The sequence below is a fragment of the Macaca nemestrina genome, chromosome 5 (assembly GCF_043159975.1).
Source record: "Macaca nemestrina isolate mMacNem1 chromosome 5, mMacNem.hap1, whole genome shotgun sequence".
Taxonomy (NCBI): domain Eukaryota; kingdom Metazoa; phylum Chordata; class Mammalia; order Primates; family Cercopithecidae; genus Macaca; species Macaca nemestrina.
Window position 1 is genome coordinate 85,877,669 of NC_092129.1, and position 23,969 is coordinate 85,901,637.

Here is a 23,969-nt window from a genome sequence, read left to right on the forward strand (position 1 = left end):
CAAAAGGAGGTTAAGAGGAAACAGGCAGTTGGGAGTAGGGGTGGGAGTACTTCATTGAAAGATATCCAGTGAGGTATGCCTTGGGGAAAGTGTGAAGCTTGAATTTTGTCTTTGGAACCCTCCCTTTTCAGTGGTTTCTTATCTTCTCTGTGGTCTCCTTTCATCTGATTCCTTTCATTTAAAACAATAACAACAACAACAACTCAGATAACAACTGCTTTAGTTCTCAAAGTATGGCCCCTGATTGCAGCATCAGAACCATCCAGTGGCTTGTTAAAAATGCAAATCATTGGGCTCAACCGCAGACCTACAAATGAGAAACTCTAAGGGAAACAGCCCAGCAAGCTGTTTCTGAGGCGTGTTAACACACTCTTCAAGTGCTTCTGAGGCGTGCTGAAGTTTTAGAACTACTGCTTTCAGGAAAGTAGCTGATAAACTAAACAATAAATGATAACAAATGAGGCATACACTATTATCTCTCTCTCTCTCGTTTTTAGAGATAGGGTGTTACTCTGTCACCCAGGCTGGAGTGCAGTGGCATGATCATGGCTCACTGCAGCCTCAAAATGCTGGGCTCCAGCAATCCTCCTGCCTCAACCTCTCATGTAGCTAGGATTACAGATGTGCACCACTGTGCCTGGCTAATTGTTTTTTATCTTTTGTAGAGATGGGGTCTTGCTATGTTGTCCAGGCTGTTCTTGAACTCCCGGCCTCAAGCAGTCCTCCCACTTTGGCCAATGAATGAGTCATCACTCATCCAGCCCTACTATTATCTCTTTCTGGGCCATCGGCTTAAGACAAATAGATTAAAATATGAATAAATGAATTTTAAGCATCAGCTATTAGACCACTATTGAGACATCTTCATCATGGCCAGGGAACTTTCTCAAACTCTATAAATCATAAAAACTGGCTGCTGCTGCCTATTCTGTCTTTGGTAATGGGCTCTGTTGATAACTATGTATTCTGTATAGTAGTATGCAAGTTCTCTGACTTCAGGTGTAGAGACAATGAAAATTTTGGTATTTTAGTGGGCAATCTGAAATCCCTAGCAACTACTCAGAACTTATTTTGTTTAAAGGCAACTTATCTACCAGGCAATTTAAAATAATGTCTGAATACTGAAGCACAGAATAATACTACTAATAATGGTAGGACATTTGTTGAATTGTGGATTTTTATTCATAAAATAAATCTCAAATTTATTTTAGTCATTTAAATAATAGAGTTTGATGTATATTTAGCCAAGCATTACAGTAGTAAGGGCTTTAAGGAGATTAGAAATAAATGAATCCAATTAAAGAACATGTCTATGAGATTTCATATGTCATAGGTATGAATGAACTGTTTGCACAGCAACTGTAAAGAAACCATTAATGATTAACTATCTAGAAGAGGTTTAATCAAGAATAAATGTTATAGGACATATTTTAAAATATTTAATTTAAACAAATGAAGATTTGTGCATTTGAAAACATTGCATCATGCCATCATTTTTTGTGGTGTCATTTTCTGGGGAGTTCAGAATCTGAGGCTCTACTTTTCTATAATCTACAGAAATGCCAGTGTCTTTGTGTTGTACAGAAAAGGGCAGAGCTTCCAACCTGCTGTGAGGTTTGGCCTTATGGGGTCTCCCCATGTGAGATCCTGTGGGGAATTTGGAGACTCTGTGGCCTTGGGTATGGGGTCTAAATTTCCCAGTGTCGTGGAAAATTATTTTATGATTACAGGTAACTTTTTTTGTTCCTGGAGTTTGTGTGGAGCTGAAAACAGGAGGTATGCTCTTTTCACCCCTCCACCAGAGGATACTTTTAGGGTTTAGGAATCAGTTTTGCTAAGAACTAGGTAGGAAAGCTGTTTCTGTGATAATAGAACCTTATGTAAGATGTTCAGTAATGGGATCTTCCATTGCTTATCTTTTTTAGGTATTGGAAGACTTCTAAAGGGGAGGTACACTTGAAAGACATTAGCTTAATAAATGACAGTGAAGGGTCTGGTGAGGGGGATGGACACAGAGGGTGGGGAGGTGGGAAATAATGGAAAAGAGGGGGCCAGAATAACATGTGTATTTTATTTCCTAGTTTTTGAAAATAAAAGAAGTAATACAAATGTGATTGATATTAATATGATATTAATATTACTTTTTCTTTATATTTGATTCTTTTCTAGAACTGGGCTACAATTAGGGGTTTAGATTGTGGAAGAAGAGACTGACAATTTTAAATATATGCCTCATTTGAAAGAGGCAGCATATTTTGTGTTTATTCAGATATAACTTTTAAAGACCAACACTCTCTTCCAGCCTCCAAGAAAATAAGAAACAGAAAAAATATAAGGTCAATAGAATGTAGAACTTCAACCTGAAGGATTCACAAATATATTTAAACTTTAGTAGCTAAATACGGAATGAATTTCTTAGCAGAATAAAGTTCCTTAGAACAAAAAATGTGGCCCCCACATTAGGGTTTACTTCATTTGAACAATGACAAATGTACCATTTATAAGCCACATGAAACTAAATTGTTTTAAGAAAGTTCATGACAATACTTTATTTTTTTTTCAATTGTGGTAATAATTTAGATTATATTATCCTAAGAAGGAAACAGAAAGTCATATAGCTCACATGAAAGCCTTCAGAGACAGATAATTCTATAAGGTAGGAAGGGTGGAAAACAGATCAGAAAGTAAGTGAAACATGCAGGCACTGAGACAGCATGTGGATATTTTAAAATTACAGATGGCATACCTGAGGAGCTGAACCTTGAGGAAAAGGAATTTACTAATGCTTTCTCTTTTGTAATTTAATATACACAAAGAAGAAATTCTGGAAATGTAAAGAAAGTTTTAATATGAAATGAAAAGTACCTGAAATTTGCCTCAATTAGTATTTTTTTAAAAGAAATATTTTTCTGATTGTAAAAGTCATACATACTAGAGAAAAAATTAGGGTAATGCAGAGATGTTTAAAGAGAAGATGAAAGACATCTTTAATCCATTTTCGAGTATCAACTAAATATTTTAGTTTATTATCTCTCAATATGCATATAGAGTACATGTCAAAGAGAGATAATTTTTTACTTTATTATGTATATTTTATGTCATTAGAGTAAAAATATTTAATAACTGCATAATATTTTATCACAAGGATATATCATAATTTAGTAATTCTATTATTGTTGGTTCTTCTTATTTCATTATTTATAATTAAACTTAAGAGATTATGCTGTGATAAACACATTTGTATACAGTTTCTTTTCCTTTTATTTTGAGACGGAGTCTCACTCTGTCCCTCAGGCTGGAGTGCAGTGGTGCACTCGGCTCACCGCAATCTCTGCCTCTGGGTTCAAGCGATTCTCCTGCCTCAGCCTCTCGAGTAGCTGGGACTACAGGCATATACCACCATGCCGGGCTAATTTTTTGTATTTTTTGTAGAGATGGGGTTTCACCATGTTGACCAAGTTGTTCTCAAACTCCTGACCTCAAATGATCCACACGCCTTGGCCTCCCAAAGTGCTGGGATTACAGGCATGAGCTACTGCGCCCTGCCCTGTATACAAATTCTTGATACTTATCTCTAATTATTTTTATAAGATATATTCCCAGAGGTGGAATTACCATAGTTCCCCCTTATCCACAGTTTTGCTTTCTGTGATTTCAGTAATATGAGGTCAACTGTAGTCCAACAATAAGTGAGTGCAATGCAATTTTAAGAGAGAGGGAAAAAGAGCATGTTTACATACAATTACAGCATGTAGTTATAATTGTTCTATTTTATTACCAATTATTATTGTTAATCTCTTATTATACCCTGTTTTAAAATTAAACTTTATTATAGGTATATAATAAAGTGTGTGTGTTTTCCTATACATACATTTCCTATAATGTATGTATAGGGTTTGGCACTATCCATGATTTCAGGCACCCACTAGGGGTCTTAGAATGTACTCCCTTGGATGAGGGGACACTAGTGTGCTGAATTTAAGGTATGAACATTCTTAAAACTCTTGATAAACACTACCAGTTTACTGTCTTACTAGTAGTATATAAGAATGTCCATTTATTTCACCTTATCTTCATTTGGATTTATTGTCATTTAAAATTTTTTGCTAATTTGAAAGCAAAAATGGCACCCATTAGCTGCTTTAATTCATTTTACTCGTGAGGTTAAACCTTTACAAAATGTTTCTCAGCAATTTGTGCATTGTTCATATATTTTTTCTTATTTTTCTACTGCAGATATATTGTATTTCTTGTTGATTTGCAGAAGTTATTTCTCTGGGCGTCTAAAACACTATCTTTCTAATTCCTTCAATACAATTGTAATAGTCCAAATAAATGCCTGAGGATGAAATTAATTTAAAATTCCAATTTGGCTAAGTATCACATATGCTGAGCCTGAATTATAATTTCATAAAATAAGTACATTTTATTAATGTGCATAACAGTAAAACATGATTTGCTTTTTTAAAATTTAAGACCTTACAGAACTTCAGAATGATCATTATTAATTATAATCTGAGAATTTAAGAATCTCTCACATAAACTCACTTACTTAGTAGATATCTCTTTCTCATTTACATAAAAATATTTACCAGTATTTGAATTTTTATTCATTTGGATTTGAGATGAGCAAAAGTTTATTAAAAGATAATTATTTTGTTAATCACTTGCAAGTGAGCGTCTGTTCTATGTGAGATACTGTCTAGACAGTAAATAAAGGCTGTTATAAGAAGGAATTTAGAAGGAGGTTATCAAGATATGAAGCCACCACACTGTAAGACAGAACATTAGAAATGCCAGTTGAGTGGTTGAGGCAGTGAATGGTATAGGAACTCAGAGGAAGGAGCTGGGAGAAATCGCCGTGGCCTGGAGGGGTGAGGGAACAAATTTAGATGTAGTGTGATGGCAGATCTGGATTTAGCTATATTTCCACTTGTTCCATGGGTTGGTATGAAGGTATTAAACAATCTCTGTTATGAGGCTGGTTGACTTTGGCACATCTTATCAACATTTCACAATTTTTTTTTGCCTTACTTTTTGGTTGTTATTGTTTGCCTGTTGATTACACTCATGTCTTTCCGTCTTGAAATTACAATGTGATAGCAAACTTTGTGTCTGAACCATTCCTTACCCTTGTGATGCCATCCACTCCATAGCATGTTGGATGAAACCTTCAAAGTGGAGAAGAAAGATGGTTTCTAGGCAGAGGCAATGTATGTTTATGTAAAACCAAAGACTTTGGGACAACTATTAAAATCACCAGATCAAATGGAGAAAACTACAAGGAGCAAACATAAATCCACTTATTAGTATGAGACTATTACAATTTCCAAGGGCGCCTTAGCCTAATTTCCCAGCAGATTGTCTTAGTCTGTGAGCCCCTCGCAGTATTCCTTCTTGTCAGCTCTCTCTGCTGGGCTCCATGGGAGCTTGAAAATGAAACATAAAGTAGGTCTCTCTGCTGCAGAGGTTTACCCAGTGGCCAGGCGGTAACTCTGCCAGAATATAAAGAAGGTCATGCACTTCGTGTAACAGTGACTCTAGAATCCAATTAAAAAGTTTAGTGTAAGGCACAGTCATTCCCACCTAATCCGATCACGGTTTAATGCAATCCTCTGCTTATTTCAATCAGCGCCTTTGGAGCCAAATCAATTGTACGTCTTTGTTTCCACGTTTTCCTTGGTAATTTGATCACCTTCAGCTGTTTTAAAAAAAAAAAGCTCAATCGGGAAATCTGGCAACCTCTTTTAAGAATTGCCACATAACATAAAGCCAACAAAGAAGCTCCAGATTGGCCAGCCAACTCCAAATTGACATGACAGAAGCAAAAATAAAGTTGTCTAAAATGAAAGTGGAATATGGTGGGGTGGAAGAGAAAAGTTATTGCAAATAATCTTGAATCAAAAAGAACTGATGAAATACTGTTCATTGCTTTCTCTGTACACTCATTCAAACTCACTTGAAATTGTAAATAGCTCCAAATTTCTTTATAAATTAGTTTGGCTACTGGTATTATGGAGGCTATTCTCCCAGTTGAAATGATAGAAATAATGTGAATGCATTTCTCTAAATCTGACAATGCAGTTTTTGTGGCAAAGACACCTTCTATTGGCTTTCCAAGGGTGTCACGCTGAGCTTCCCATATGGCATGTTGGCATTTGCCTCATGAGTGGTCACGGTGTATTGCTTAAGGGAAGGCTGAGGAAGCCCAAAGATACAAAATGGCCCCATTTTCTCTATTGGAATTTGAGTTATTTCAAATATGTACATGACTATTATAAAGTTTAAAGTAGACTCAGATGGTTAATTCTGCAAATTGAATGATTTCTGACTGCCTGTAATGGAATAAGAGGATTACTTTGGTCTGTGCAAATATGGGTGAGATTGACAAGCTGCAAGTCCTAGTGATTGCAAATTTCCCATTTCAGATTGCTTTCAGAGCTGAGGCACCTGAAGACGTCTGGAGCTCTCTAGAAATCATTGAAGGGAGAAAAAAGTGTAAATTTTCCTCAGTAGACTTTTGAAGGATATGTCAAATGCATGTGCCACAGTTCCTTTCCATATGCCAATCACGTCTGAGAGAACAGCATATACTGCCCTTGAGAAAGTTACCTCATGGAGCCCCAAACAGGGTCTGTGTGGCACTTTTCAAGAAAACTTTAGAAGGAGAGCAGTGCTGTCCTTCATTTAGAAAATTGGATAAGTCAAATTTCTTACCACACTGATTTAAGAGTCTAAGTTCTGTGCAGCTGAGTATTTTACTTTGTTCCACTCCATGAGGAAGCATTAAATATATGATTCTACTGAGCATGCATGTAACTTTGAGGACATATGCGATACCAGAAAGTGCCTCACGAAATGAAAGGAAGAGGGTAGGGCCAGACAATTTGTGTCTGGGTTAGGAGGAAGAAAATGGAGCTCATAATGTGATTTCCATCAGCATTTAGCCCTTTAAGCTATACAAGTGAAACGCTCAATTTAATAGAATTCTAAAAGTAAAACAAATGCTTTGTTCTTAGTGAATCTGCCATTCAGAGCTGCTCTTGGCAGCACATCAACCGTACTTGAAATGGCTTTAAGTGGGTATTTTTTATTGTGCTTTCCATCCTAGCACATCTTTTGAGCTGTTGGAGTTTTGAACAGAGAGGCAGGAAGGCCAAATTCCTCTCAGAGTGACTGTGTTGCCATAAGGTCCCCATTTGCTGACTTAGCAATAAAGAATTTACCTTAAAAAGTATTCTGGCCATACTGCAATAGATTTTAGAGGCCAAAAAGTAACAGAGTAAATTAAAATGGTCTAGGATTGTATTAGTCTGTTTTCACACTGCTGATAAAGACATGCCCAAGACTGGGAAAAAAAAAGAGGTTTAATTGGACTTACAGTCCCACATGCCTGGGGAGGCCTCAGAATCATGGCGGGAGGTAAAAGGAACTTCTTGCATGGCAGTGGCAAGAGAAAATGAGGAAAAAGCAAAAGCAGAAACCCCTGATCAACCCATCAGATCTTGTGAGACTTACTCACTATCACAAGAATAGCACGGGAAAGACTGGCCCCCATGATTCAATTACTTCCCCCTGGGTCCCTGATATGCAATTCAAGTTGAGATTTGGGTGGGGACACAGCTAAACCATATCAGGGATAGAAAGGAATGAAATACAGCAAAAGGTTTTTATAACGAAATTTATTGTAATCATTACCAAAGTGAAACTATTGTTCTGGGGATAGCAGGTGCCAAAACTTGTCACACAGTTTGGAAGGTAAGATATAATGCTATTTATTGAGCATTTACTATGTTCTAGGCACTGTGCTATGAGTTTTTCATAGAATATTTCATCTAAACTTCACCAAATCCAAGGCTAGTCATGGTGGCTCACCCCTGTAATCCCAGTACTTTGGGAGGCCAAGGCAAGTAGGATCACTTGAGCCTGGGAGTATGAGACCAACCTGGGCAACACAGAGAGATCTCGTGTTTATCAAAAATAAAAAAATAAAAAAATCAGTTGAGCATGGTGGTGCATGCCTATAGTCCCAGCTACTTGGGAGGCTGAGATGGGAGGATCACTTGAGCCAGGGAGGTTGAGGCTGCAGTGAGCCAAGGTTGCACCACTGCACTCCAACTTGGGTGAGAGAGCAAGACCCTGTCTCAAACAAAACAAAACAGAACAAAATAAAAAAATTCACCAAATCCGTATGAGTTACAAGAAAGAAATTGAGGCCTATACATAGAGGCAGAGGTTAGCTTAAACCACTGATCAACCTGCCATCATGGTCTTCCGTTACATTTTGGTGGATTATTTTTGTATTTTTGATGTGTACCAAAGCATTAATATTTGTTTAATTTATCAAGAGTATTTGTATAACTCTTCTTATTTTTTTAGAGTTTTCATGTGAATATGTGAAATTTTAAACTATGTCTTGGTTTTACATGTTATTTAAACCTACTTAATTTGAAGTATTTCTGTTATTAGAAGTCATGCAAAAATTTTGGTAAGACTTTTTCAACAGTGAGATGCATACCCTGGGCGGGGGTGGGATCTGAATGTGTGCAAGAGAAAAATAAATCCTTGCTTATTCCCTGCTTATAGCCATAAAACCCCTGGGCTGAGATGCAGCACTAGGAATGAGTTTACCAAGTTATTTGGCCAAACTTTCATGGGTGCACAATTCTTATTGTCTGTCTAGATCCTGTCCAGCAGAAACTAAATGTCTACTGGACTATTGTCCAATGAACGGAAGTGCATTTGACACAGGAAATGCCCAAGGGTGGAGGCTCTACCTCCTGTTAGAGTCCAGTTAACTTGGCTCACTGATGTCTAATGGCAGGTAGGTCAGAGGACTCATAGCCCATCTGAGTTTTTTATCGTGCAGAAAGGATATTGGGTTGCAAGTTATTAGTAGTCACTGGGGAAAACAATCTTTCTTAGTTTCATCCTTGTTATCGTCTTCCTCTTTCTTCTATGTGAAATACTGTGCAAATGGTCATTGGAATATAATAAAATATCTCTTAACTCTTGTCCTCTAGGGACTTAGAATCCGCTGAGAAAGACAAGACATAATCACTTGAAAAGTAAGGCTAGAGGTGGAAAAGGATAGTTCTTGCTTCCTTCCCCACAATACTCAGGTACCTTCTTCATGAGGGGTAGGAACTTAGTTCTTGTGTTCATTGATGTCTCCCTGTCCCCAGAACAGGTCCCCATACAGAAAAGACACTCAGTAAATATGGATTGAATAAATAGCTTTAGCAGTCAGGAAGGGCTTCATAGAGGCAAGTGGGAGTTAAGAAGAGTTTTATAGGTTAAGAAGAACCAAGAGAGTTTAAAGTCAATTTAGGGACAACTGTTTGAATGAAGTAAGGGGTAGATGAAGGAAAATTTTGAAATATTTTCAAAAAAGCAAATGGGAGCAGCATTTTGAAAGTTATTCCATTTCTGACAGAGTGCTCAGAGTCTATATGGTCCTTAAAAGGAGTTGATTAGAGCTGAAAAGCAGACCAGTGATGGGATAGGACTTCCCAGGCCTGAAAGACAAATTGCAGGTTCACTTTCTAAATTTTTACTGTTTATGTAGAAGAACATTTTTTTTTTTAAAGAAAGCTTGCATTGAGTGGATAGATTATTTGATAGGAAGCCATTGTAATTTGCTGATATACATCACTTCCCTGTGTTTTGTGGCAGTGATATGGTTGGAGCTGTTTTAGCTGGTTTCTATTCTTACTCACTTAAGAGTCTCCTTGTCTGAATTATATTTTATCCATTTTAAATTGACAAGTAAAAAATGTATATCTGTGATGTACAACGTGATGTTTTGATGTATGTATACACTGTGGAAAATCTAAATCAAACTAACATGTGCATTACCTCACATACTCATCATTATGTCTGTGTGTGTGTGTGTGTGTGTGTGTGTGTGTGTGTGTGTGTTTGTGTGGTGAAAATATTTTAAATCTACTCTATTAGCAATTTTCAAGTACTGAATTATACTTTTGCTTTTGCCTGATCTTGCTATAGAAGAACCAATAGGGTCAAAGAAAAGAAGATAACTGAATATTTGCTGATCACTGGATATTTGCTGATAACTGAATGTGCTGGTCACTTTTACATATATGATTTTATTAATTTATTGGGTTTTAGGCTGGGTGCAGTGGCCTACGCCTGTGATCTCAGCACTTTGGGAGGCCAAGGTGGGTGGATCACCTGAGGTCAGAAGTTCGAGACCAGTCTGGCCAACATGGCAAAACCCTGTCTCTACTAAAAATACAAAAATTAGGCAGGCATTGTGGTGGCTGCCTGTAATCCCAGCTACTTGGGGGGCTGAGACAAGAAAATCGCTTGAACCCAAGAGGTGGAATCTGCAGTGAACTGAGATTGCGCCACTGCACTCCAGCCTGGGTGACAGAGTGAGACTCTGTCTTAAAAAAAAAAAAAAAAAAAAAAAAAATCAGGTTTTATATGCTTCTCAATCCAAAGACAATTAAAAATGCATGTAAAAAATTTTAAAAGGCAAACCCATTAGAGAATCAGAGAAAGTGAAAAATAAGAAAAATAAGAGAAGCCAGTGGAGTGTGTTGCACAAAATGCATGGCATGAGGACTTTGTACACTTGCTAGAAGTGATTACAAATCAGACTCAGGGCTTGGGGACTTTTGACTTTTAGTGCAAAGAGGGAAACTTGATGAGCTATATGATTCACAGTTTCATGAGATCAAAATAAATCAATTACCCAGGGGCAGCCCAGTGAGTTCCGGAACCTGAGAGAAAATTCTCCCATGAGTCTTCATAAAGAAGACTCTCTAAAACATTTTATTTTGGCTGCCAGTGGAAAGGGTTAATGTCCTCTTATGAAAACTGAGGAGTCCAATGAGATTCACTGCTGTCTAGAAGCCAGCAGAGGTTGTATCTATGGGCAGGCCAAGGCTGTCATCTTCGGCCCCTAGATATCTCAAGTATACCTTTGAAATGAGCTTCCTAAGATAAGCTTCATACCACAGTCTGCAGTTATTATGTATGTTTATTTGTTTACTGTTTCTTCTCCCCAGTGTATTATAATCCACACAAGGGCAGGGTTTATAGGTATCTTATTTATTCTTACATCCTTATGTAGCACAAAGTCTGGTGTATATTAGGAACTCAATAAATATTTATTGAATAAAGGAAGGAATGGAAAAAACGGTGGTAAAATGTACCTAAAGTAACTGAATTAACCTGTTGAGAGGAATTTTTAACTATTTATAATCCTGCTTAAACTAGTTAGCTAACTTTAAGAATGCTTTGAATGTTTACCAGAATGATTGATCTTAGAACAGCTGACAGACATTCTCCTTATATTGGTGGTAGACATGCTACCAATAATCTGGTAGCATCAGATGACCACCCCACATAAGAAACCTGTAGAGTAGGTTGTTTAATTCATATCTCATCAAAGAGCTCACAGAAGTTCAGAAAATATGAATTATGTGCTTATTTTCCACTTAACTAATAAAAATAATGAGAAATACATTATTATCAGCACACTAGTTAAATATTAGGCCTTGCTAGAATAATCCAGGTGCTTGTGGAAGTTAGTTATAGGGCTAACTTTTGCTTGCCTTCTTTTCAAATATGGATTACTATCATTCCTGATGAGAATATGCATGAATCCATTTCCTATGGTGGCTGATTAAGGGCTTTGTCCTTCCACCCTGCAGAGACACAGAATACAAAGGGCTGCAGCTCTCCCTGGATCAGATCTCAGTCTCCAAACCAGCCTTCTCCTATACCAGCAGCTCCACCCCCACCATGACTGACAACAGAAAGGGGGCCAAATCCCGGCTCTCCAGCTCAAAGTCAAAATCCAGGACTTCCCCATACCCTCAGGTAAGTGCATTGCTGTTTTGCAACTTTCTTTTGGTGACATGGTTTGAACTTGAGGTTGAGAAAGTATTAAAACTGTTTGGAATGAATTATCTAGTTTTAATAACTAAAACTTCTGTAAATCTGCAAGGTTCTCTAAACTATCTGCCTCCTTTTAAAATAACTGATAGTAAAAATTTGAAAATTTGAAAATTTGTGGTTTACTGCATTAATATAAAGGTCACGAGAGTCTGGTTGTTGTCAGAACTATAACTTCTTTGTGATTTTGAGGAGATTGATCCTGAATTTCCCTCCCACCCAGTGAGTGAAATGATGTAGCCAGCAAAATAAAATACAGGAAACAAGAGCTCGATGTAGAAAAATGAATCTTGGGACAGGAACTAAAGAAGAAGAAAATTAAAAGGGGAAGGCAAAGGAACAAGGATGCATGTTCCCATGCAATTTGAACACAGACTGGCTATTTACTAGAAGGAATGAAATAAAGAGGGTCTTCCAGATGGCCGGAATGGTAGGAAAAGCAAATTCTTCTTATCTTTGCAAGGTGGAGAGAAGATGAGACCCCGAGAGATATTCCAGAAACATTGCAAGGTACAAATAGGATTCCTGGTTCTTGAAAGAAAAAAAAATTATTTTTCTGTTCAGTCACGGACATAGAAACTAGACTATGTCAAGGTGTGTACACAGCTCTCCTGGCCTGAAGGAAGTAGGACAGGACTGAGAATTACCCGTTCCCAATATCCTGTGGCCACCTCACCTCCATCCTTCTCTTTTAATAGCATCATGTCAAACCTCCTGCAGTTCACTAGAGTAGGTCGGGAAATGCTTCCTGGGCTAGTATAAAACCAAACTGGAGGCTGGGCATGGTGGCTTATGCCTGTAATCCCAGCACTTTGGGAGGTTGAGGTGGGGGATCACTTGAGGTCAGGAGTTCAAGACCAGCCTAGCCAACATGGTGAAACCCCGACTCTGCTAAAAATACAAAACTTAGCAAGGCATAGTGGCATGTGCCTGTAGTCCCAGCTACTCAGGAGGCTGAGATTGGAGAATGGCTTGAACCTGGGTGACAAAGGTTGCAGTGAGCCGAGATCGCTCCATTGCACTCCAGGATGGGTGATGGTGAGACTCCATCTCGAAAAAACAAAAACAAAACCAAACTGGTTTCTGAGTCACTTATTCATCAAGCTGACCTTTGTCATTTATTTTAAAATATGTTTTGTAAGTAAAAATGACAATCCAGTAGGTATAGAAACTATTGTTTTCTTATTTGTCAGAGTTATGTTATTCTGTTGATATCTATAAGTGTATACTATTTGAGAAAATGTTGTTCACTGAACCAGTGGTCACTAAGAGGCTGCTATTTGCTAGATTATTTTAGTGGCTTGGTGTATGAAGATGAGCACAACATGGTCTCTGCCTCTAAGAGACTTACGTCACATGGTTTGAAGTCTTCCACAGAAGATCACGTTTCTTTACTCTGGCAAAAGAAAAGAGAGTAGATGTGTGATGCCCAGATGTTTTTCAGTGTACAACTTCCATTATAAGTACTGAGCACTTAATTTATAAAACATTACATTTTAGTCAAAGTCACTGCAGAGAAGAAGCTTTTTTTTCTTTTTTCTTTTTTGTGAGATGGAGTCTTGCTCCATTGCCCAGATTGGAGTGCAGTGGTACGATCTTAGCTCACTGTAACCTCCGCCTCCTGGGTTCAAGCGATTCTTCTGCCTCAGCTTCCCAAGTAGCTGGGATTACAGGCACCCGCTACCACGCCAGGCTAATTTTTGTATTTTTAGTAGAGACGGGGTTTCACCATGCTGGCCAGGCTGGTCTCAAACTCCCGATCTCAGGCAATCTACTCACCTAGGCCTCCCAAAGTGCTGGGATTACAGAGGTGAGCCACCATACTCGGCCAGGAGCTGCTTCTTTTTATGGAACATCTAATGAGAAACTTTTCTTATTGCTCTCTTGTACCTTGGGAAGAGAGTTTTATGGTTTCTTTTTACTGCTTGGAAAGATGGATTATGGCTTTGGGTAGTTCTCTCCTTTAATATGTAGATGTGTTGGACACATAGATGAAAGAAGAATTTAAATTAGGAGGTACTAAGTAGAAGGAGTTTGTCCATTGTTATATAGAAATTAAGCCACAAAAATAAAATCTCCCTATTGGACCCCCAAATCCTCACTGTCTAGTCTATGTTTTCTTTCATGCTCAGCTCTTAACAGCTAACATTTCTATTAGTTCACTCTAACAGGATACTAAATGTTTTAACTACCATTAGTTTACCCTTTCCATGGGGTAAGGGTAGGCGGAAAGGAGTTAACTGGAAAGTTATACACGTTCTATGATTTAAAGAAAAGGAACACAGATGAGTAGAAAGTAGAAAATTTTCTTATTTATTTATTTATTTATTTTTGGAGACTGGGTCTCAGTCTTTTGCCCAGGCTGGAGTGCAGTGGCAAGATCCTAGCCCACTGCAGCCTCGAACTCCTAAACTCAAGCAATACTTCCCTGTAGTACCAGCTTTCTAAGTAGCTGGTACTACAGGCACACAACAATGTGGCCCATTAATTTTAAAATTTTTAAATACTTTTTGTAGACATGGGAGTCTCACTTTGTTGCCCAGGCAGGTCTTGAACTCCTGGCTTCAAGCCATCCTCCTGCCTCAGCCTCCCAAAGTGCCCATTTTTCATTTTTTCTATCCAAAATTGTTCTTTCTTCTAGAAATGTTCTATGAAATGCACATGCACACACGTATGTCCACATAGGATTTATCTTAAAGTTTGTGTATTTGTTATTGTGGTTAATACTTACATAAACTAGTCCTTAGAATTTCAACCATATGTCTCACTTGAAATTGCACAGTCATAAATTAAGTTTACTTAACATTTATGTGCCTAGTTAAGGTTATTCTTTAATTGTGTTTAGATAATCATGGTACTAAATCAATCATTGACTGAGTTCCTCCTGCATGAGTTGTTGATAACCTAGAGATCAGAATTGGAACATGCTATCCTTGCTAGTATAGACAGACAAGAAAGCAGGCATTTACAGTGAATTCTCATAGGCTGAGAGTTTCCTCTGGGGCACACTGGAAAATTATGGTGTCCAGGGCAAACTCATCACCGTTTCTGTTGGAAGAAGCAACTTAGAAGTCCTCCATCTTGGATTTTAAATTCTCAGAATTTTTAAAAATTAGCTTCTCAAAAATCTTATCTGGTCCAAATTGTTTGTATATTGTTAAGGAATAATTCACTTTTAATTTTCATGCATCATTGCTATTACATGTCTTTGACTTAGCAGATGCTAGCTGAATACCTGCATTAAAAAGATACTTCTCTGGTCATCATGATAGTTGGGAGTTAGGGGTTGGATTAAAAAGTGCTAGACTACAAAGAAGTGGTAAAAGAAATATCCTTAAGTTTTGCAGTACAGATGAAGTCATAAATTATATACTAGAATAAGTATTGTCTAGGAGATGGTATATACAAAGGACATTGCAGGTGGTATGAACCATATGGACTCTAGCCTGGCTGAGGAAGGTGTTGTGGGAGACCTGGAGTCAAGGGTAGAACTCAGGCATATGGGCATAAGGGAAAGGAAAGGGGACTTCAGGAAGCCTAGAATTATGAGGAAATGCAGGAATAAATTGTTAATGTGATTGGGTCTGAGGGTGGAGTGGAGGAGGGTTGGTGTCTTTTAATGAGCACTAAGAAGAAGTGATATATTTAGAAATATAGAGTGGTACCAACTATATGCTAGGCCAAAGAGTTTAGAGTTTGTTTTTTGGAGAACTAGTAAAGGTTTTGAACAGGAAATGAGAGGATTAATGTGATTGAAGCAAGGAAAACTATTTAGGGGACTAATTTTAATAGTCTGACGTGAGTCTATGAAGATCTAAACTAAAGTTCTCTCCTGAAATAAAAGGGACTGTAGAGGAAGAATGGATAAAATGTTTTATCCTTTGTTGCTTGTACCTTTTCTTGTCATAAATATATTCTGATCATTCATTATGGATTTAGTTGGAAATTATACTTTTAAAGCTTACTTTTAGTAGTTATTGATACACATATTAGATTCTCCTTTTTGTATTGATAGCTGCAAAATAAATTCCTTTTTTTGTGACTGAATGATAAAACTTTCAATTGTATTTAATTTTAAATATTTCTGTCCGTTTTTTCAAAAATAAGGTGACAGTCTTTTTTGTTATTTACTTATTTACATATTTTTGGCATGCAAATTCACATTAAAATTTTCAAGAGGCAGTTTCCAGAGCAAAAGCAAAATTGGACTCATAGGGTAATGTCTTGTGCCTCTTTAGCTACTTATATAAATGGTGATTTAATGATTCTATCACTATTATTCATTAGGCTTTTTGCTCTGACTAGTATGTATCAGGCATATCTAGATTTCTAACAGATACCTAACAAATGGCAGTAATACTGCGTTTTGGAATTATGTAGGCACCCTTATACAAATATTCAAGACATGCACAAATTGTAATTTGCTACCACTGTAAGAATTAAAGAAAGAGGAGAGAAACATGCAAGGTGGCTTGCCAGTCAACAAGGACAGGTTTATTTTAGAAAATGAACCTGAGAGGGACTTCTGGCTGAGTTAGGTCAGAGCCACACTCTCTTACAGACTAAGGGTTTTTAAGGGTTCAGGGTGGGAGAGTTTATTAGAGGCTGGGACTGCTTCTGTGTCTCTTTGTTGTGCTTATCTGGGAGGGAGGGTTGTATGTCTGTTCCCATACATCTTCATGCAGCTGCAGGCATCCTCCGGAGTCGGCTTTTGGCTTCCTTATGTTAGTGAACCTGAAGGAAAAGGAATGTGCTTATTAAGGCCCACCGTTTTACTGGGGCCCATTGTATGAGGGTAAAGTTTGGCATTACCCAAGAGACTTCCCCACCACCTCCCTCTGTGCCCGAGCTGTCTTATCTTATTTTACTGTCTGCTCTTTCTGTCTGCTTGTAGTTAGAAGAGAAGTGATTTCCTTGAATTGCATGAGGCTAGAAAGGGAGCTGGAACTTAAAGTGGTGGTGTTTGTCCAAGATGATGTTGCTACTGCTCTGTCAACCACCACTCAGTTTGTCTCCATTAATAGATGAAACTTTAGGTCCCTTTCTGGTATGAGATACCCTTAGGAATGATGTTAGACTTGATTATATTATGACCACTTAATGAATGACTCAGTTATCTTTGTACCTCAAGGTATTACTGGGGACAGGAGAGGTCAAAATAAAATTGTTTTGAATGGTTTTGGAAAAATTGTAAGAAATATTACAGTTAATTTCCAAAGATTCTGCCCATAGCTACTGTGCTGCTGTATGGTAGCAATCTTACCATTATGACAGTTGTATTTTATTGTTATGACATTTGTTATGCTTATGAAAATAGCAATGTATTTTTCAGAGTTCTGTTGAATTAGAAATACTGAGTTTATATAATTTATTTCAAAGACTTTATCTGCTAGACATTGCTACAATATTTTCTGTCTATTTTAATAAAACTAGTTATAGCTACATTAACACCAGTTGGAGGTTATCTTGCCATGGTTTAGTCATGTCAATCATGAATAAATTGCCTCCTCATTCCAGAGTTTCCTTTTAAACTTCTCACTGGCATGTTTATAGTTACATTTATTACAGACAGTGCGTGCCATCCTGTTTTATTGTATCATCCTGCCCTCCTCTTGCCTTTTCCCTAGTCAGTAATAACCAATACACTATATAATTCAGTAATAACAGGGCATACAGAAGACTGTATGCTTCTGAAATCTGAAAGTATTTAATCACTTGCTACTGATACATTGTAACACTTGCAGATTTTATTCTACATCTGTTACCTTAAATAATCCCACAGAAATCTCTTAATTTTCATTGCCAGCAATCTGGCTTCCTTTTGGTGAAGGTAGAAACTCTTCCTTTGCAAAGGTTTTCTCTGATCTCAAAAATATATTAATGACTACTATGCTGAGAGACTGACTTTTTAAGTCACAGATATCAGAAGGGTCAATAATTTTTTAAGCATAGTTATCCCTTTATACATAGCACTTTGATCACTATTGATATAGATATTCCTTCATTTCATGTTTTATATGTAACACCCAAACATGTAATCCTGGACCACTAAAAACAAAAATTTTTAATGCATATTGCCAGAAAAATTCAGGTTATTTTCATAGAAAGTCTTATATTAGATAGGTGCATTTGTATTTCCTGTCCATGGATAAATTTGAGATTAGTCTTCTTCTCCAGTTGAAATTTTAGGAGATTATTAGAGTAGACCTTTATAATCTTTTTAGATGGTTTTCATAAATGAATCTCAGATTCACATTTTAGAAAACATTTTACTCAGTGGGGTGAAGCCTCTGTAGTTTGGTTTTTACTAACTCTTGCATTTAGTTAAGTACTATGATGTGCAGTAAAGTAATACAGGTGAACTCTTAAGAGACTAGGGTCTAGTTGGGCAGGCAAAGCTAACCTGTTAGAGAGGAATTATAAGATGTCATTGATCATAGGGCCTCAAGGCCACAATTTCTGCCCTTTTATTCTCTTGGCATATGACTGAGGCAAGGGGCAGACAGTGGTGTCCAGGGACTGTTGGCTTCTGCCCATCCATCCCTTTTCCCAAACAGGGTTTCTCCATGATTGCTTTATGAAATCACATTCTGTTCATACTATTCTCCATTAATTAACTTCCTTATACCCCCAAATTTATTTGTCACTATCCTGTTTTTCTAAACTGGGTCTCGGGAGGAACCAGCGTGCTTTTTTTCAAATAGGTTATAGTGAAGTCTGCTATAAAGGACACACAATCTTGCCGAGTGAATATGCATGGTAAAGGAGCACAGAGAAAGGGAACATTTTAGGAGACAGTGCAGAAGGGTGAAGAGATGGAAGGGAACTAACAGTAGAGACAGGCAAAAGTGGTTGTTTCCAATGCAGTTTATTTAATAGAGAACTTCTTTGGCCTTCACCTTGCTTTGGAGCACAACAATATAAAATAGATATTTATGGTAGATAAAGTAGGTACATGGAATCAGATATAGGATTGTATACCTTTTTTGTTAGTTTACTTAAGTGGGTATATATGTTAGGTATAATATTTTATTGATGTTTACTATCATAACATCATAATACACACTGACACATGGCATTTAGAATGCATTCCTGATACTGAGAACTTAAAGATGACACATCTCACAAAAATTAAGTAAATGGATGGCTAGATTTAGTCACATTAGTTTTCTAAGTAAGGCGGCAGGAGTTATTGAATAAGAAAAGACCAATAAGAAGAAAAAATGAGAAAAAGTGGCATAAATGAGGAATGTGAAATTAGACCTAGCAACAATGACATGGTAAAAGGAAGAAATTTTGGGGCAGTAAAGGTAAGGTTCATGAGAACAGAAGATGTTGCCCTTAGTAACCAGATTGCCTTGGCCACCTAGAAGTCCTTAGCAGATATTGAGTGAGTGCATGAGTGAATGGATGGATGATTCCCACCGAGGTGATGGGGTAGATGGAGAAAGAAGCAGGAGAGTGATGAGACATGTTAAGTCCTGAGGATACTATCCTCACCCCAGAAAGCAGATTCAATGGGCAAATTAAAATGTAAACATTGTTTAAACATATGTAATATGTAATGAGATAAAGGAATGTGGTGGTGTCAGTGTGGTATATGTGGTGGTGGTGGTATGTGTTGGGAGTTGACCTGCCCTTCCAGCAATGATCTGGAGGCAGGAGTTGGAAGCAGATAGTGAGAGAACCAATAGCCCCTAGTCTTAGAGAGCTCACATGTTAAGGGGAGTTATCAGCAGGATTGGGTTTATCCCTGTTTACAAGATTTGCAGAGGGGCTGCAAGATGACAGTTAATAAACTCCTGGTGTACTTGGGTGCCCCTTCAAGGACCAGACTCATGCTCACTCTGAATACCCTGCTGTGATTTTCTTTCTTTCTTTCTTTCTTTCTTTCTTTCTTTCTTTCTTTCTTTCTTTCTTTCTTTCTTTCTTTCTTTCTTTCTTTCTTTCTTTCTTTCTTTCTTTCTTTCTTTCTTTCTTTCTTTCTTTCTTTCTTTCTTTCTTTCTTTCTTTCTCTCTTGTTCTTTCTCTTTCTTTCTTTCTTTCTCTCTTGTTCTTTCTTTCTTTCTTTCTTTCTTTCTTTCTCTCTTGTTCTTTCTCTTTCTTTCTTTCTTTCTCTCTCTTTCTTCTTTCTTTCTTTCTCTCTTTCTTTCTTCTTTCTTTCTTTCTTTTTCTTTCTTTCTCTTTCTTTCTTTCTCTCTTGCTTTCTCCTTCCCTCCCTCCCTCTCTCCCTCCCTCCCTCCCTCCCTCCCTCCCTCCCTCCCTCCCTCCCTTCCTTCCTTCCTTCCTTCCTTCCTTCCTTCCTTCCTTCCTTCCTTCCTTCCTTCCTTCCTTCCTTCCTTCCTTTCTGACAGAGTCTCGCTCTGTCGCCCAGGCTGGAGTGCAGTGGCACTGTCTTGGCTCACTGTAACCTCCATCTCCAGGGTTCCATCGATTCTCCTGCCTCAGCCTCTCTAGTAGCTGGGATTACAGGCACCCACCACTACGGCCAGCTAATTTTTGTATTTTTAGTAGAGACGGGTTTCCCCATGTTAGCCAGGCTGGTCTTGAACTCCTGACCTCAGGTGACTACCCACCTTGGCCTCTCAAAGTGCTGGAATAACAGGCGCAAGCCACCATACCCAGCCCAAGCTGTGATTTTCTATGCTTTCACCCATTTGATCTTCTTCCCCTCATTGCCCGTGTCCTGGGAGGTCCCTCAGCCTGGATGATTGTAACAGCATCTTAATTTTCTCCCTATTTTGGAAAATTTTCCTCCCCAGTCTGCCATGTCTCCCAGACCATGATCAGAGACCACTGCCCTAGCTGTTCCTCAAGGTCATTTATAATTGGGCCCTAAATAACCTTCCTCACATTCTCTCTTGTTGGTCCCCTACCTGAACTTTGTGATCTAGGCAGACCGGTCTACTCACTGTTTGATGAATGCCTTGTCTTTTTCTGCCCCCATGCTTGTGCCTATGCATTTATTTCTGCATGCATTGCCCCTATTTTTCAAAATTCTGCTTAAGGTCCAGATTGAGAACCACCTCTTTCATAAAATATTGCTGAGTTATATTTCTCCTTTGGACCCCTATTTACAATAATTTGCCTTCTACTGCCTTCTAGACATGTCATATCTCCTCTCTTGGACTATAATCTCTTTGAAAGTAATGACACGTCTTTTTTATATCCACCTCCCCCCCACTCCATTCCCCAGCATCCACATATTTACTCACTAAATGGTAATAGAATTAATGAATAAATAAATAAATTTTAAAAGTATGGGGACACTTTGTTAATTGTCTGTGGAGATATTAAAAACCCCAAGAGGAAGGGAACATACTGCTGCTAAGAAATTTATAACCTCTGTAAAGAGACAAAACAACCTAGGGATGGTCTGCAAATGCCACATCCTGTAATAAAAATCAAACACCTAAGTGCTGAGGAGGAATTAGATGTGGTGGAATCTAAGGGTTCTTTTGAGAGTAAAACTTTGAACAAGCACTCTCTGTCTCATACTCCAGGGACAGAGAACCATCCATTTCCAGTCCTGAGCTGGGCTTTCTAGTCTTCTTGTCCTCACTGTCATCTCCAGTACAAAATGGAAATATGTGACAGCTGATATTTACTTTGTGTGTGTGTTTTGATAATAAAATACTTGCACTGGCAGTTGAGTGACTGTGTAGGAAATGCCATTTGACCCTATATTCCATCTCAGTTACCCGTGTTTATGGGCTCAGCCCTAGTTCCAGGGCTCAGTTCTCATGATAACTAGTCTCTTTCTAGATTACATTCTTACTATTATTCTACTAGTTTATGTACACTTTTGGTTCTACATCTTTAACAGTGTTGTGCTTATGAAACATAGATTTTCTCCACAATAAAGGGAAAGTATCTCAAACTATTTTCTGTTTGTTTGGCTTGGTTTTTGATCTTATGGACACAAAAGGCCTTGTGAGGGTCATGTTCCTTCATAATGTTTCTCAACTCTTGTCCCCTCCTCACTGTCTTTGCCTGGTTCCAGGCTCTCTGGAACAGGACATCACATTTAGAGAACCTAATCTGCCTCTTTATTGTTCTTTTGGTCTCTGATCATTCCTGCTGGGGTAAGATTCCTGAAATATGATTTTCATTATGCCTTACCTTGTCTGCTTAAATACCTACAGAGTCACCTCATTGGTTATAGTATGACATCCAATCTTGACAGTCTGGCCCATTGCCTGCCTCACTCTACCTACTTCAGTCCACCTGCCAACCCCCGCCCCCTTGTCAGCACTCCACTCTAGCTAGAGTCTGTTAACTCTGTGTGAGGATAACTTGCTTCTCAAATCCTATCCACCCATCAAAGCACAGCTGCAGCTCCGCCTCTCATCCCCACAGATTCCTGGATATAAGTCATAATTTATGTTCAACATGTCACTATTCCATAGTGTAGCATGGTTTGGATCTGGGGAACGGTTAGTTTCCAAAAAGAAATCAGGCAGTGGGTGGAGCAACTGTGCTAAATCAAATCGGAAGCCTCTGCTTCTGGCTTAATGGAAGTGAAACTGCAATTTGTGATTCTGCTCCCCAGCTGAAAAGAAGAGAAGAGCAAAATGGCTGAATCTACTATCAAAATGTATCTAGGGAAATTTATTTTAACAAAATCTATGGAATAAAGTATTATTAAAACTGAACAGTAAATTTAAAGAGAGCAATGCCTCATTTGACAGTTTATGGTGGCATTTGACCCTTCTAGAGTTAATAAAGTTGAATTTGAGTATCTTTAGCTAAGAAATGTAGATTCCTTTAATTCTTCCTTCTTTCACAGATTTTTAGGAAACCGCCTTAGTGTATTACAGGGCATTGAATTGCTTTGTTTTTCTGTAAGGTCAAGGTTCTGATGCAGAATATACATTTTTCTCGAGCTCATGCAGAACGTTTTCCAGATAGTCATATGTTAGTCCACAAATTAAGTCTTAATAAATTCAAGAAGGTTGGCCTTACATCAAGTATAATATACACTGACTACAGTGGTATGAAACTAAAATAAGTAACAGGAGGAAAATTGAAAAAATTGCAATTTCATGGAAATTAACAAACTCCTGAACAACCAATGGGTCAGAGAATAAATAAAAAAGGAAATAAAAAATATCTTGAGATGAATGAAAATGGGAACACAACATATAAAAATGTCTGGGTTGCAGCAAAAGCAGTTTTAATAGGAAAGTGTATAAACACTTACATTAAGAAAAAAACAAAGATCTCATATAACCCAACTTTACACCTAAAGGAACTATAAGGTAAAGAACAAACTAGACCCAAGTTTAGCAGAAGGAAGGAATTAATAAAGATTGGAGCAGGAATAAATGAAATAGAGAATGGAAAACAATAGAAAAAATCAACAGAAGTAAAAGTTGGTTTTTTGAGAAGATCAACATAATTGACAAATCTTTAGCTAGACTAACCAAAAAAAATGACAGGGGACACAAATAAAAAAATTATAAATGGAAGAGGAAATATAATTGATACTACAGATATATCAAGGATTATAAGAGACCCCTATGAACAATTATATGCTAACAAATTGGATAACTTACTCTTCTGGATACATTTCCAGAACGTACAGCCTACCAAGACTGAATCATTAAGGCATAGAAAATCTGAACACATTAATAATGTGTAAGGAAATTAAATCAATCATCAAATCCCTCCTAACAAAGAAAAGTCTAATATCAGATGACTTCACTGGTGAATTATACCAAACACCTAAAGAATTAATGCCAATCTTTCTCAAATTCTTTCAAAAAATTGAAGAAGAAGGAACATTTCCAAACTCATTTTACAAAGCCAACAATGCCCTGATACTGAAGCCAAAAAGGACACCACAAGAAAAGAAAATAACATGTCAGTATCCCTGGTGAACACAGACACCCAAATTCTCAACAAATCACTAGCGAACAAAATTGAACAACATGTTGAAAGGATCATACACCATGATCAAGTGGGATTTATCCCTGGGATGCAAGGTTGGTTCCATCCACAAATCAATACATGTTATATACCACATTAACTGAATGAAA

At 37.7% G+C, this 23,969-nt stretch overlaps 1 protein-coding gene across 1 annotated transcript in view; it reads left to right on the forward strand.

Annotated features, from left to right (window-relative positions):
* LOC105499064 (SIM bHLH transcription factor 1) overlaps window positions 1-23,969 on the forward strand; it is an 81,298-nt gene that overhangs the window by 33,018 nt on the left and 24,311 nt on the right. The window contains exon 10 of the mRNA XM_011771480.3: window positions 11,685-11,853. Coding sequence (XP_011769782.2) covers window positions 11,685-11,853 — 169 coding nt within the window. The remainder of the gene's footprint in view (window positions 1-11,684; window positions 11,854-23,969) is intronic.